At 49.5% G+C, this 14,209-nt stretch overlaps 4 protein-coding genes across 6 annotated transcripts; 3 read left to right on the top strand and 1 right to left on the bottom strand.

Annotated features, from left to right (window-relative positions):
* Positions 1-1,704: 1,704 nt before the first annotated feature.
* On the top strand, positions 1,705-4,817 carry TrAtP1_001759 (uncharacterized protein; the record flags this gene model as incomplete). Its single annotated transcript, XM_066111145.1, has 9 exons — positions 1,705-1,915; positions 1,973-2,157; positions 2,232-2,493; positions 2,555-2,578; positions 2,630-2,749; positions 2,806-2,905; positions 2,961-3,306; positions 3,337-3,465; positions 3,525-4,817. The coding sequence occupies 9 exons, from the start codon at positions 1,705-1,707 to the stop codon at positions 4,815-4,817; spliced, it is 2,670 nt and encodes an 889-aa protein (XP_065967218.1).
* A 523-nt stretch (positions 4,818-5,340) lies between these two features.
* TrAtP1_001758 (uncharacterized protein) lies at positions 5,341-7,534 on the bottom strand (the record flags this gene model as incomplete). The annotated part of the gene is made up of 3 exons (XM_066111144.1): positions 5,341-5,685; positions 5,784-7,251; positions 7,329-7,534. The coding sequence occupies 3 exons, from the start codon at positions 7,532-7,534 to the stop codon at positions 5,341-5,343; spliced, it is 2,019 nt and encodes a 672-aa protein (XP_065967217.1).
* Positions 7,535-8,008: 474 nt separating this feature from the next.
* Positions 8,009-10,785, top strand: TrAtP1_001757 (uncharacterized protein). Of its 3 annotated transcripts, XM_066111142.1 has the most exons (3): positions 8,009-8,583; positions 8,740-9,508; positions 9,663-10,785. In XM_066111142.1, exons 1-3 carry the CDS (start codon positions 8,128-8,130, stop codon positions 10,112-10,114), a joined length of 1,677 nt encoding a protein of 558 aa, XP_065967214.1. In that variant the 5' UTR covers positions 8,009-8,127; the 3' UTR covers positions 10,115-10,785. The 3 variants fall into 3 exon arrangements, with proteins under 3 accessions (XP_065967214.1, XP_065967215.1, XP_065967216.1); XM_066111143.1 differs by having other exon boundaries at positions 8,009-9,508; XM_066111141.1 differs by lacking the exon at positions 9,663-10,785 and having other exon boundaries at positions 8,740-9,636.
* Positions 10,786-11,585: 800 nt separating this feature from the next.
* Positions 11,586-12,920, top strand: TrAtP1_001756 (uncharacterized protein; the record flags this gene model as incomplete). Its single annotated transcript, XM_066111140.1, has 1 exon — positions 11,586-12,920. One exon carries the CDS (start codon positions 11,586-11,588, stop codon positions 12,918-12,920), a length of 1,335 nt encoding a protein of 444 aa, XP_065967213.1.
* Positions 12,921-14,209: the final 1,289 nt, after the last annotated feature.

Here is a 14,209-nt window from a genome sequence, read left to right as displayed (position 1 = left end):
TTCCGCAGAGCTTCAATATAGCTGTTCACTCCGTTAAACCCTTAGAGTCCTATGATATGAGAGATGATCATTTCAATGCAGTCATAGATTTTCATCCGCGTCATCGTTGACAAGGAAGCCGATTTCCATTTCTGCGTATTCGGCTGAGGGGAATTAAACAGACTCCAGGGTCGATGCTCTACACCACTACTGGTTTTATGATGATAGAAATTATGTAATATTGACGAGCTGGTAATACCTACCATTGCCATTCTAGCATTTGGCCATATTACATGCCTACCCTTTCTTGGTATCCTTGTGAGATGTAGAAGTTTTATTCCAGGCCGGCCTTTTGTAACGCAAATGAGATTCAGAATTGGGCGACGACCACCAATGACCAATTCAGGGGCCAATGGAGTACATGACATGGAGCTATAGAAAAGCGCCTGGAATTTTGAGGACTGATAACTGAACGATAAGTATAGATTATACCTATGAATGCAGCTGATATTGACCGGTTGCGTTGCACGTGATGACGAGGTGATGTCCAGCCCGCGATTTCCATCATTTTCCTCTTTGCAACTCCAACCCTCATCTATATCTTGTACATGTCCATTCCACCTCTCATAGTAGACAAAATGAGTACAAATGTCAACAGACAGGTGCCCACCTAGGCAATGAAAAGAAAATACAGTGTGCCATGTACAGTATCGCACGTATCGCGTCGTTTGTTCAAGCTCATGCTAACCATACTACTAGGTGATAGTGCTGGAATAAGCCGCCAAGCTATGGATACACGTACATATTACTCCGTCTTCCGTACTGTACGTTTCGCGTGTCGTCAAGATCGCAGTGCCACTCGTCCAGGGTCCACGATGCCCCAAACCGATTCTCCAAATCCTGTTGCCTCTACGCAAAGCGATGATGCACCATCGCTCCTGGAGCATCCCGGACCACCATGGACCTGGCAACCTGGCTCATGCAGTTGAAGCAGCTAGCCAAGGATGGAGCAAATCATCGGTCCCCTGCTCCATCGTGTAACCCCGCACATCTGACTCGTCCTAATGCCGGAGCTCCAGCTCAGCTTCGCAGAGGAGCTTCACCGGCTCTGCTTCGAAACTTGTTGCTCTGTCTGTCTAGATGCATTGGCCGCTCTCACTAGGCTCTCAACCAATCAGCTCGCCAAGGAATGCTCTTCCTTTGATCTGCTCTGCACAGAGCCAGCATGTTTCGATTAATGCCGCGCCCTCCTTTTAGAAACGCCTGCCACCGGCACAAAGACTCGCAAAAACGGAGGGTCAGTGGCTGTGCGTGCATTGTGCTTCGATCCACTGAGCCCAATAAGAAACGGGGCTTTCGGCTCTGGACCAGTGATACGATGCAGTCCTCAGACAAACACGCAACTTGACCCCCCTATGATTCTGACAGTTCCGTGCTAGGCCGCTGTCATCTATTCAAGGGTCTCTCACCCCTCATCACTCTCACCATATGCTATGTAAACCTTGTGCCATCACGCGCTTGCTCTTGGCCACCTTTCGTGATTCAAAGATTTGTGAAATCCATTTACAGCACTTGTGCTCCGTAGCTTTTTTTCCCCTCTTTCTCCATCTTTATCTCTTTTGCTCATCACCACGGCTGGCCCCGTCTACAGTTTTCTCCGAAGCCACGTCTTCCTGGCCAGTATCTGATTCGCCGGGATATACCATCAATCCGTGACGCCGCACCATGGGTCTTCTCGATAGAGTCGAGGCCTTCTTTGAGGGCGAACCCAACGTTGAACAACACTCTCACTCTCACACGGGCTATCAGTGCGATGATCTCCACGCTGAACATGCTGCCAACCGGTTTCAGTCTTTTGCAGCCCCTTCTTCGGGCAACATCAAGTGGTTCGTTGATGGCGCGTCTTACTTTTGGGCAGTATCTGAAGCCCTTCAACGTGAGTTTTACTAGCTAGACGCCAGTTTCATCGATATTGACATCTCGCTCTTCATAGGCGCCCAGGAAAGTATCTATATTCTCGATTGGTGGCTGAGCCCTGAGCTGTATCTTCGTCGGCCGCCTTCTCGCAACGAGCAGTATCGCCTCGATGCTATGCTTCAAGCTGCCGCCGAACGTGGGGTCCAAATCAATGTTATTGTGTACAAGGAAGTCGAGGCTGCCCTCACTCTTGATTCTGCGGTATGCATTTCAGATACCTCACTTTCCTTCATCATCCGACATGTTCTCTTGTGGCTCATTCGCAACATGTATAGCACACCAAACATGCACTTGAAAAGCTGCACCCTAACATCAAAGTTTTCCGGCATCCTGACCATGTCCCTACTGGATACGATCTGACTTCAGAAATTGGCAACTCGTTCAAAAATTTGACCAACTTTGACTTGGCCACTGTGTCCAAAGACGCACTCAAGGCGATTTATGGCGCGGCAGACGATGTTGTCCTCTACTGGGCTCACCATGAAAAGCTCCTTGTCATTGACCGTGACCTTGTATTCATGGGAGGCCTCGATCTTTGTATGCATTCATTGTGTCTCTTAACGTACGCAGAGATTCCATTTGCTAATTGTATCTTTAGGTTTCGGTCGATGGGATACCAACTGTGGGTACCCCTATCGCAACCTATGAAGAGCCTCAACTAACATGCATTCAGCCCATCCCATCGCAGATGCTCACCCTGGAAACTTGGAGAACATCATCTTTCCTGGCCAGGACTATAACAACGCTCGAATTTTTGACTTTGCTGACGTTGGCAACTGGGATCAGAACAAACGTGAGGTCATCCCTATTTTCACACATCAGAGGTCCAAGGGCTAATGGCTTATGTAGTGGATCGAACCAAGAGCTCGAGAATGGGTTGGTCGGACGTGGCCCTGTCCATGAATGGCTCAATTGTGTCTGATCTTGTTGCCCATTTTGTTGACAGATGGTATGAGCGATAGTATCCCAAGCTTCATCGCTGTGACTTTGATTAACAGAGCTAGGAATTACTTATTCGACGCCAAATACAATGACAAGGATCCTGGAAAGTATGAGAAGCTCAGCTTGGGCGGAAGCTACCGCCCTTCGCACCAAACATATGAACAAGAGGGATCGGGACGAGAAGAATATGAGCGGCAGGAGGGCGAAGGGCGGAGCCGTGGCGTGCTCCATCGCTTTGCCGAACACCTATCTGAAGAAATGGGAAACCTTGGCCTCGGGGAAGGCCATCGACGCAGCCAGCATCAAGATGGCCAGCGAGAGTATCCCTCTGATGAATATGAGCGCCATGACAGGAGTGCTCACGCGCGCGGGGGGCTCACGCGCTACTCGCATTCAGCTTACACGAAGGTAAGCCGAAATGGCTGACATTTTGTACAGTTGATGATTGCTAAGCCTCATTTCAGTTGCACCAAGTGGTCATCCGGCCACCCAACGGAGCATTCGATTGCGAACGCTTATGTTAGTGCGATCACGAATGCCAGGTACTTTGTTTATATCGAGAATCAGGTAAGTAAACAAGTGCGCCAGCAAAGAGCCCGGAGAGGCGATTAACATGATTCAACTAGTTCTTCATCACAGCTACAAGTGATGAGCAGCGCCCCGTCTCCAACAAGATCGGCGCAGCTATTGTTGACCGTATCGTTCGAGCGTATGAAGAGGGCCAGGCCTTCAAGGTGTGGGTGGTGATGCCCTCTGTCCCCGCCTTTGCGGGAGACTTGAAGTCCAAGGACGCTCTTGGAACAAGGGCCATTATGGAATACCAATACAACTCCATCAGCAGAGGTGGACATTCCATTATTCAAAAGCTTGTTGCTGCAGGCATTCAGAATCCTAGGGAGTACATTGGTTTCTACAACCTTCGAAACTATGATAGGATCAACACATCCCAAACCATGCGACAAGTCGAATCCCGCTCCGGAGTCAAGTATGAAGACGCACGACGATATCACGACGACTATGTCAACGAAGAGCGTTACGGCCAGGACGATGAAGATTCTCAATACTATGATAGATACCAGCGCCAGGCTCAGTCCGTCAAGGATGACACTCTGGATACCGTGAGTGCCGCCTACATGAAGCACGGCCCCAATATTGCCGATATCCCATGGGATGGCGAGCCCGAGGATGAATTCGACGCCTTTGTCAGCGAGCAGCTCTACATTCACACCAAGCTTCTCATTGCCGATGACCGCCTCGTGATTTGCGGCTCTGCCAACTTGAACGATCGCTCGCAGCTCGGAACCCACGACTCTGAGATTGCGGTGGTGATTGAGGGCCCTCCATCCGTTGAATCCTACATGAACGGCGAGCAGTACGCGGCAAGCGAATTTGCCGCCTCCCTCCGAAGACAAATCTTCCGCAAGCATCTCGGCTTGCTCCCCGACCAGAGATGGGACCAGCCAAACCGAAACTGGCTGCCGGTATCCGACGCACCCAACGACTATGACTGGGGCTCATCTGCCGACCGGCTTGTAGAGGACCCCCTGAGCCCTGACTTCCTACAGCTCTGGGAGGATACGGCCGCCACCAACACCGAAGTGTTCAGCCGGGCGTTCCACCCTGTTCCTGACGACAAAGTCCGCAACTGGGATGATTACGACCAGTTCTTCTCCAAGTACTTTACTATTCCCAGTGCCAAGGAGAACAAGGAGGACGACGACGATGACAAAGACGGCAAGGTTCCTTACGGACACGTCGTTCGCGAGGAATTCCCTGGTGGCGTGCAAGAGCTGAAGGAATGGCTTAGCCGCATCTGTGGCAACCTCATCGAGATGCCTCTGCAGTTTTTGATTGAGGTTGAGGAGATTGCCAAGGAGGGTCTGACGCTGAACGGACTGACGGATGAGCTCTACACATGAAGAAGAGAACCTCGATGCACTCGGCAAAGACGTTAGTTGGAGTCCCTAGATAGAGAGTGATAGACTGCATGAAATATACGACAAACCATTTACAGTAAAATATGATTGCAGTAACAAAACGTTCAAACAAGAGCCACCTAGTAGTTACAAAGACATGCAAAAAGAGCATATGCAGAGCACAAACCCAACCAATAACACGCACTCTCTCCATAAAAGCTTCCCGGACTCTTTCACTCTTTAAGAGGCCGAATGAGTCATGACGAAGGCTTTGGGTATCTTTACTACCAGAGTCAGATTTGAGCCAGCCGTCTTCTACATTTCAACCCCGCAGGGTCATAAGCCCCTTTTCACTTTCACTTCTTGAAACAGCCAGCATAGCTGACCCTTTTGCCAGAGACTCATTGACAGCTCCATACGTGCGCGCCCTCCTCTTTAATCCTTTAGCCAAACCCATTTACCGTTCCCCTCAAAAACTCCAAATTAGAGAATATTAATTTTTTACTAGTCTTTTCACATCACCCTTTCAGTCAGCCTTGGTGTTGCCGTTAGAACCACCAAGGAAACCCTCCTTGAAGTCCTTGATGCTGATGGAATCTTCCAGTCGGAAGTGGCCACGGCCACGACGTGAGCGGCCACGCAGCCAGGAGAAGACGCCAAAGGCAATGCCAACAACGCAACCAAGCGACAGGTAGGGGTGATCAGTGAAAGAGAGGCGGATATCAAAGAACACCTTTTCAAACGGAGAAATGGTGAGCTTGGGCTTCAGAGCTTGTGGGGTGTAAACGACCTTGTCGAGGGTCTCGAGGATAGATGTGCGGCTGACAAGAATGTAGTTGCCAGTCACGGTATTGTCCCAGTACTTTCGGTTCTACGCGGAATTTTGTTAGTATTCAGTTGTATTTCAACGCAAGAGGGAAAACAAGGTCCATCTCATCAGAGGCAGTTTAGAAAAGAAGGGCAGCTCACATCTTGGTCATTAATGATGACTCTTTCTCCATCTTTGACGTCAATGCCATAGGTGGTGCGAATCCAGCGCTGCCATGCAACGCCGTCAACCCAGGCAAAGGCAATTTCCCTCCGTCCAGAGTTGTTCATATCAACATGAATGGCCTTGGCAGCTCGCAGGGCGCGCTGGTCATCTCGGTCTTCAGCTTCTTCAATTCTCATTTGCTTGGCATCTCGGAGCTTCTTCCTCTCCAGCTGGAATTCTTGGATCTGTCTGTCCATCCACTCATTTGCTGCACTCTTTATCTCTCGAAGGGCACCCTGGAAAGATTCCTGGTCGTCTCGGTTCAAGACGCCCAGCACAACAATCTTGTGGTCCATAATCTGGCGCGCGTTTGTCACCAACAGTTCAGGAACAAGAGGGAGCCAGACCGATCTCATCCAGTCCAACACTTGGTTCGTGTCTCTCATAGCGTTGGGTGTAAGAGGGGGGAAGTAGGTGGGGCGGCCTTCTCTTGACACCATAAACCGCGGCCAAGTGGTGATCTTGAAGCGATCATACATGGCGGGGTCTCTGGTCTTGACAAGCTTGGCATGCCCGATAAGGCTGAGTGGCAGCCTCTCTATGGCTTGGAAGTCTTCGGAAGTGGTGGCATGATCATAAAAGTAAACAAAGATGACATCCTCTTTCTGCTCCAATGCTTTGAATGACGCAAGGTCGACATCAGGAACACCACTGGCGAGATCGACGGCCTTTTCAGCATACTGAATGAAGTCACCTAGGCCTCGAAGCCCCTCATACTCGGACCGCTCACCACCCTTGAAGAAGAGAATCGTGGGGTAGGCCCGAGCACCGACATCCTTACACAGACGGGTCTCCTTATCACAGTTGACTTCTCCAATGTTCAGCTTGCCCTTCATGGTCTTGGCCAGCTGTTCCCAGGTAGGTGCCATATCTTGACAGTGAGGGCACCAAGGAGCATAAAACTTGATGAACCAGGGATCTTGGGTCATTGTCACCAGACGCTGGAAGTTCTCAGCCGTCAAGGCTACCGATGTTCCCTCTTCATTTGCTGTGGCGACGGGCTTCTTAGGTGTCTTGCCAGCCTCAACTTCTTTTGCTCGTTTCGGATCGACCGCAGGGCGCTTGTTCTCCCCTGCTTTAGGCAGATCAAGAGTTTTCGGTCGGCTGCCAGGCTTCGACTTTTCCAAGGATTCTTCGATAATGCTAGAGAGGAAGGTCATGTTCAGGCCACCAGTCTCGCTTCGGGCCTCTTTGCCCTCTTCATAGAGGGTTGTGGTGGGGTATAGTTTGATGCCATGCTGGACACAAAGGTCGCTAAAAGCAATGCAGTTGATGGAGGCGAATTTGAAGTCGTAGAAGTTGGTGAAGTCCTTCTCGCCAGCCTCTTCTGGCTTAGATGTGTAGTAGAACTCGTATGCAGTCTGGAAGGTCGGGGCGTACGCCAGGCAGTGGTGGCAAAAGGGGCTGGAGCAGGTTAGCAAGCAACTCCAACTGGTAGATGGCAGCGATGCGCGAAGGAGGAAGAGGGGGGGATGTTATACCTATAATGCTTCACAAGTAGCCATTTTGTTTTGTTTGCCACCTCTTCAAAGTTTTTAGGAGTCAGTTCCACAAGGGGGGGCACCGGAAGAGAGTCGAAGTAGGTCTCTTTCGGAGCCTTTGAATCCTCATCGGCGGCGGCTACAAAGGATCCAAACAGCCCAAAGGCCGCAAGGCCAGAGAGCAGAGTAGTAGACGTCAGCCGCATGGTGGGCTAAATGCAAAGCAGCCTTCAAGGCGCTGAGAGATTTGGAAATATGAGCAAGGCGAGCGCAGATAACGCGATGATGAAGATATTAGATCAAGAAGGATAATCGATCCATCCGCGAGAATAGAGTCGCAAATATGTATTGGCAAACAAATGCTGATCGTGGCGAGCAGCCCCGGCGATGCCTGGAGAGCCCGTGATTCGGCGATTAGGGCCAGATGGAGGCGCGTGCTGAAATGCGAGCCCACGCTGGAGATGATTGCCTCTAACACGTCCAAGGAGAGATTGGAAATACGGAGCCTGAGACGAGACGAAGTGGTTGCGTTTGCAGCAGAATCAGCGCCACAGCGCGGTGAGGCGAGTGGTGTGGCTTGACTGCCGGATTTGGAACTAGCCTGTGGCTGCCTGCTGGGAATCTGCGACGGGCAGGAGGGTACAACGGTCTTGTACTTGATGCTGCAGCGCACCTTCAGAGATTAGTAGTACTGACATACACCCTTTCAAATACAAGAATAACGAACTGACAATACCTCTACTTTGCATTACCAGCGTCGGCAATTGATTCTGTCGATTCTGCCCTTCTTTTCTCTTTTATGCGCTGTGACATTCATTTGATCAAATCTCTCCCAATCATCTCCTCCTGTCATCGACAGTCTCGAGTCTGGCAAGCTTACCCTGGGATCATGGACTTCGCTCGCAAGCGTTCGAGAGATGCTGCCGATGGTGATGAAGGCAACGGAGATGAAGCTCTAGAATCTCTTTCACGACCCATCAGTCCACCGCGCAAGAAATTTCGTCAAATAAATATACAGAAATCGCCGTGGCAGCTCACCCGGATTCGAGATCTCCCAGACGAATTAAACAAAGATACCGTTTCGCTTCAGGACCTTCTCGGCGATCCTCTGATTCGCGAGTGCTGGCAGTTCAACTTTCTACACGACATCCCCTTTATGGTGAATACGTTTGATGAAACCGTCAGGCGCTTGGTTCAGCTGCATGTAGTTCATGGATTCTGGAAGAAAAGCGACTTGAATCGGATTCTTCTTTCGGTAGGCCATCTTGTTCTTTGCTGCTGCCAATATATACCCACTGCTCACTCAGATATCTCCTCTTGTCCCTCCCTCTATCTCTGTTTCATCCTTACAAAGAATATATTGCTGAATTATGCTTATGCTATCATTATTCTCACTTTTGAAATGATGTAGGATGCCGCAGCCCGATACCCCAACGTTCATTTGCATTGCGCACCCATGCCCGAAATGTTTGGGACACACCACTCCAAGATGATGGTAATGTTTCGCTCCGACAACACGGCCCAAATTATCATTCACACGGCAAACATGATCCCAAGAGACTGGACCAATATGACCAATGCAGTGTGGCAATCGCCAAAACTCCCGTTGTTACCGGTGCCAGATATTATATCCCAGCACGGACAAACGCTTCCACTTGGCAGCGGACTAAGATTCAAGGCGGATTTGCTATCATATTTGATGAAATATGACTCCTATAAAGTCACTTGTAAGCCACTGGCGGATCGTCTCGGCTACTTTGACTTTTCCAGCGTACGGGCAGCATTCATTGCCAGTGTTCCTGGAAAACATGACATTCGCGATGCTTCTCAGCCTGCTTGGGGCTGGGCTGGACTGCAGAGGTGTTTGCAGGGCGTACCCGTTGGACCAGGAGGGTCAGCAATCGTCGTCCAAATATCCTCCATTGCGACGCTTGGTGCCAATGACGATTGGCTGCAACGCACGCTATTTAATTCACTAGCTACATCTCTCACTCCAAATGCGAATAAGCCGAGCTTCAAGGTTGTTTTCCCCACAGCAGACGAGATCCGGAATTCCCTGGATGGATACGCCTCGGGAAATTCCATCCATACCAAGATCCAATCGGCACAACATATCAGCCAGCTGCGCTATCTCCATCCAATATTGCATCACTGGGCCAACGACAGCAAAGATGGAGCAGGTGAGTATTGACAGTGTTTAGTTCTGCTTGTTATATTCCTTTCCATTTTCGCACCAATCTTCCAATTCCAAGTGAACGAACATGATACTTCACTTGTGAACAGATTATGAATGTGTTGTTTGTACGTCTAAGCTTGAGCTGATACCTTGGATAGCGCTCTTCGCAGGGGCATCTATCTACGGCGATAGTGGGCGAAATCGTGCTGCGCCACACATCAAAACATATATTCGGTTTAATTGTAACACTACAATTGACTGGGCCATGCTAACGTCGGCAAATATGTCGAAGCAAGCGTGGGGCGAGACGCTGAAGCCCACCACTGGGGAATTTCGGATCGCTTCCTGGGAAGTTGGCGTGCTGGTATGGCCGAACTTGCTCTGTAAAGATGGGGTCATGTTGAGCTCGTTCCAGTCAGATACGGTGAACATGTCGCCATTCTCACAAGCACAGAGACCCATCGTGGCTCTCCGGATACCTTACAGCATGCCTCTGCAGGCCTACAAGTGGCATGAAGTGCCTTGGGCTGCAACCGCGGCCCATCCTGAGCCTGATTGGAAGGGCGTCATGTGGACGTACCCGAGCAGCAATGCTAATGGCAATGCTTAGGCTGGGCGGGGAGCTAGATTTGGAGTTCAGCGGGAATAGGTGCTGCCTGCAAGTAAAAAGCGAAGCATCGATATGGGAGTTGATGAGTACTGTATGACCTAACCGGCTTCAAAAAAGCGTATCTTCATATACCAGTGTATTAAGCTTACTATTAGCCACGGCCCTTGTTTCCTTCAACTTCATGGTGAGCCTTTTCTGTTTTCTTCAATAGTGTTGGCTAGCCTTTCGACGCTGGCTTTTAACCTGGCCTCACGATTTAAGATGTTTTCGGGTGAGGCAGGCTCACTGAATAAAAAAGGAGCGGTTACGTTGTCTGGCTTATACCTTTTAAGACGATTGCTTGGCGCTCACGCTTCTCGGTGCTCTGGTTAATAGAAAAGATTAGGCATAACATGCGTGAGGATCAGAAGCGTTGATTAGACCAGGAGCAGCTCGAAGAAGGGGCGAGACACAGAAGAAAAAAAAGGATAATTGCATGCATACCTCTTCACTGACGCCAGACAAGATGGGTGAGAGAGTCTCTGAGTGTTATCCATCTATTCCTGTACAATACTGCTTAAGCGTTGGTGTAAGATGATGCGAGTACAAGGATGACTTTGGCGACTTCAGTTGTTTACTGTTGTATACGCGAGTAAAGTACAGTAGACAGGATTGAATGCGATCTATACTTCAAGGGCCATGGCTTCTATTTAACATGATGTCATCTTGTAGGAGAACAGCGATCAAACATCACCCTGATGCCGCCCCGATAACAATCTTCATGTTGCGAATGAACAGCAACAGTTAGGGCGACATGACACTTCTTTATCGACCTTGCGCCATCAGGTGTTGTTATGAAACTTATAGCTCACCGCTAGCATGACCATGTTGTATCATGCAGGATTAACTGCCACACGGCATTGAAGAGCCAATTCTAGCTTCAGTTATTACAACCCAAAAAGGCAAATCCAACCAAAATCCATATAAGCCGCCCAGCTTCCATCCAGGTACAATTCCAACTCCATATCGCTCTTCAATTGCAGTCCTACTCGTATTCTATACTATACGGAGCGGCATACTCTGGCCTTGGGGCTTTGTCTATCCAACCGGCAGACCAACTCATGCCAACTACACTGAAACTTTCACCGTCTTCTCTATACGCCTCAAATAAGCCAAGCTCGACTTACTCTTCATAATGGCAGACGAACGGGCCACTCATTCCGACGGCCAGGTGAAATAGGAACGTCGCCCCTGCGTGAACGAGCCTCCATCTGGCCAAGCCCCCATGGAAGAAGTTACTATAAGTAGTACTAAAAAAAAGCTACTGACTAACCCTTATTAAGCATATTGTATTTAATAGCTGCCTCCATAGTCCCTTGTTTTTCCACTGGCTGAAACATGCGTGTTGGGAAATGCAAGCTGTTTCTACCTCTTAAGGCTTCGACATATAGCCCTTCTTGTGCCCTTTTGCGACCTATACGTCCTCAGCAAAATGACGTCTCCCACCACCATGGACCAGTTTCAGGCAGCGGATGCGCTTCTTCAATATGTCTATTCAGGCATCCTCGGCCCTTGTAAGGGAATGGCCGTGGACTGCGCCGTGATGCGCACCACAGACAGCATCTTTGCTTTTTCAACGACACTCGAGCCTCTTGATGATACACCAAACCCTCTCGACAGGTACCAGATCGAAATTGATAGACGAAGTGGAAAGCCCTCAGCTCCAAAGAAGATCGAGATCACGAACGAGGACATGCAAAAAGCTGTTTTGGCTGCAACAGGCGAGACTGTTGCATCCTCTCGCAGATTCACCGACGGAGGTTTCAGCATCTCATACAAAGTAGCCGTGGTGGATAAGCCCGATACTACCTATATTGTCCAGCTGCGCTTTCACGGCAACGTGGCATCCATGGACGCTTTCATGAAGTTCGTCCAAGCCAACAATGATCCAGGTGTAATACCAATGCCCGTCATCTATTCTATACCAGGCGAGGCAGAACATCAGCAAGCTACAGGATTCGGAAGGCAGATGACGCAATTTGTTCCCGGCATTATAGCAGAATCGGTCTATCCCGACATGTCTCATGCTGACAGGCTCGGACTCGTGCGCAAAATGGCTTTGGCTTGGCAGGCCTGCTGGGACTTGCCCCTTCCATCGCCTCGCAAGATCGGCGAACTGACCGCTGCAGACAACAACGGTAGCATCAGCCTTACTGTCGGACCTGACCGGCACTATAGTCTCGGAGGGCCGTTCATATCCGTGCGCGAATGGCTCAAGGCTCGGCTTCAGCATGCCGTTGCTAGCTTGGGGAGAGCAAGTGGCATTGATGACTACAAGGAAGAATACATGGCCTCTATCCAAACATTTGTGGACAATCGATTGGACCAAATCCCTCAAACTGTCGAGGAGTGTCCGATCGTTGCTCTCCACGTTGATATGGGTCTTCACAATGTGATAGTATCAGCGGATGACCACAAGGAAATCAACGCCATCATTGACTGGGAACTCTGTGCCAGCGCCCCATTCCTTGCAGCTCACTCATGCCTCGAAATGCTTTTCCGGAGGGGAGCTCCAAGCGGCTTTGGAGTTGAGTATCCGCAAGCGCATCAGCTTCGCCGCGCTTTCTGGGATACAATTCCCAAATGGAGGGCTCATTGGGAGGGCCAGGGTGCAAAGGACTTTATGGAATGGTTTCGATTTGCTCTTTTTATGAAACCTGAGTACTGCTCCAACAAAATACCCAAGGCCGAAAAAATGGAGTTTTGGGGGGAGAACATACGCGTTGTTGAGGGCATGTTGAAAAAATATGGTGTAGAGGAGAGCTGACTTGCTCTCCAGTCCGTTTCACAGGCTGGGTATTTGGAGGCACGAGTAGCTAGGGCTCCATGTCTTTTAATAGTAGATCCAAACCCACACCACTCATGACACTTGTTTTTTTGAGATGAATCAACCACCGATCTTCAAGCTGGTTGCTAATGTGGACGATGCTATCATGCCACTGAAGACGGTTTAAGACGAGTGATTAGAGTGGCTTAAAATATTGAACAGATTTCTGATCGACTGTTGGATTGTTGGAAAAACTGCGGCTTGTTTATACCCAGGCATGGGGAGTTATCGACCAGCCAGTTCAGATTGATGAAGCAGCTGCCTCGAGCAATATACCTGCCATGTCACCAGCCACCGCTCTGTTATATGCAACGACACCACATCGGAATGAGCTTGTAGGCGCGAACCAGTCCGCTCTAGATGACCTCCTACGTGCTACTGCTTTCTTTTCGCCCGAATCAGTCCATCTTGGCCGAAACAAAGTACAGTATAACAAAGTAGCTATATTGCGACGAATGCCACGAGAAACAAATGCTCTCGGAGGAGTGGCATTTGCGGTCATGGGATCGTGTCCGTGGAATGAGATGCTTGATTTTCCATTGATATGACTTTTTCTAACACAGAAGTACTACGGGTGTATTGTTTTGATCATCTAACAACAGTAATTGAAACGGGAGCAGCTTTGGGAAATCGTAAACCGCGTACCTATGTCGGTGATGGCATCAATTAGTAGTGGTGGTTTAAGTGGGGCGGCTCGGCAGCTCCCGCAGCAGCTCCCGTTACTTTATTTTGGCGACCTGGCAAGACTCTGAATCACGGAAAAGGCACACGGATTTGGACTTGCTAAATCAATAGTAGTGTATCTATGTAGCCACATGCATTCCTCAGTGAGTAAACAAGGCGTGTCATTTCAAGATATAAGAGGAGCTACGCTACAGATTAGCGGACTATGGATCCCACAACTCAACACCAGTGCAATAATCTAGTAGGTACTAACTTTGTGCGCAAAATGACGATTGACGTGAATTAGATCAAGCATAGAGAATGTAAAGCGTGGCGTGAACAAGGGTCTGGGTGGAACGAGGCTCGCTATTGGGCGGGTCAGTCTCTATGATGGCGTTGATGGGCGTCTGGGTCGATCCGGATCCATCTGGACATGCATTGCACCAAAAATCCAAAAATAGGGCAAAAGATGTACTTGAACCTGTGATTGCTCGGTGTAGAACCAATGTATCCACCCAGCCAGCGGAAACAGGTGCAGAATTACAAAGAGAAAAGCATGTCCCTTT

This window comes from Trichoderma atroviride, chromosome 1 (genome assembly GCF_020647795.1).
Source record: "Trichoderma atroviride chromosome 1, complete sequence".
NCBI lineage: Eukaryota > Fungi > Ascomycota > Sordariomycetes > Hypocreales > Hypocreaceae > Trichoderma > Trichoderma atroviride.
The sequence above is the reverse complement of the archived record's forward strand: the minus strand, read 5'-3'. Positions and strand labels throughout refer to the sequence as shown.

What these genes read in the sequence shown, in the direction of transcription:
- TrAtP1_001757 (XM_066111142.1), top strand. Translation starts at nt 8,128, where the DNA reads ATGCGCTGTGACATTCATTTGATCAAATCTCTCCCAATCATCTCCTCC. An exon ending in TGAATCGGATTCTTCTTTCG is followed by an intron (nt 8,584 to 8,739) that starts GTAGGCCATCTT and finishes GAAATGATGTAG; the next exon opens with GATGCCGCAGCCCGATACCC. An exon ending in CGACAGCAAAGATGGAGCAG is followed by an intron (nt 9,509 to 9,662) that starts GTGAGTATTGAC and finishes TACCTTGGATAG; the next exon opens with CGCTCTTCGCAGGGGCATCT.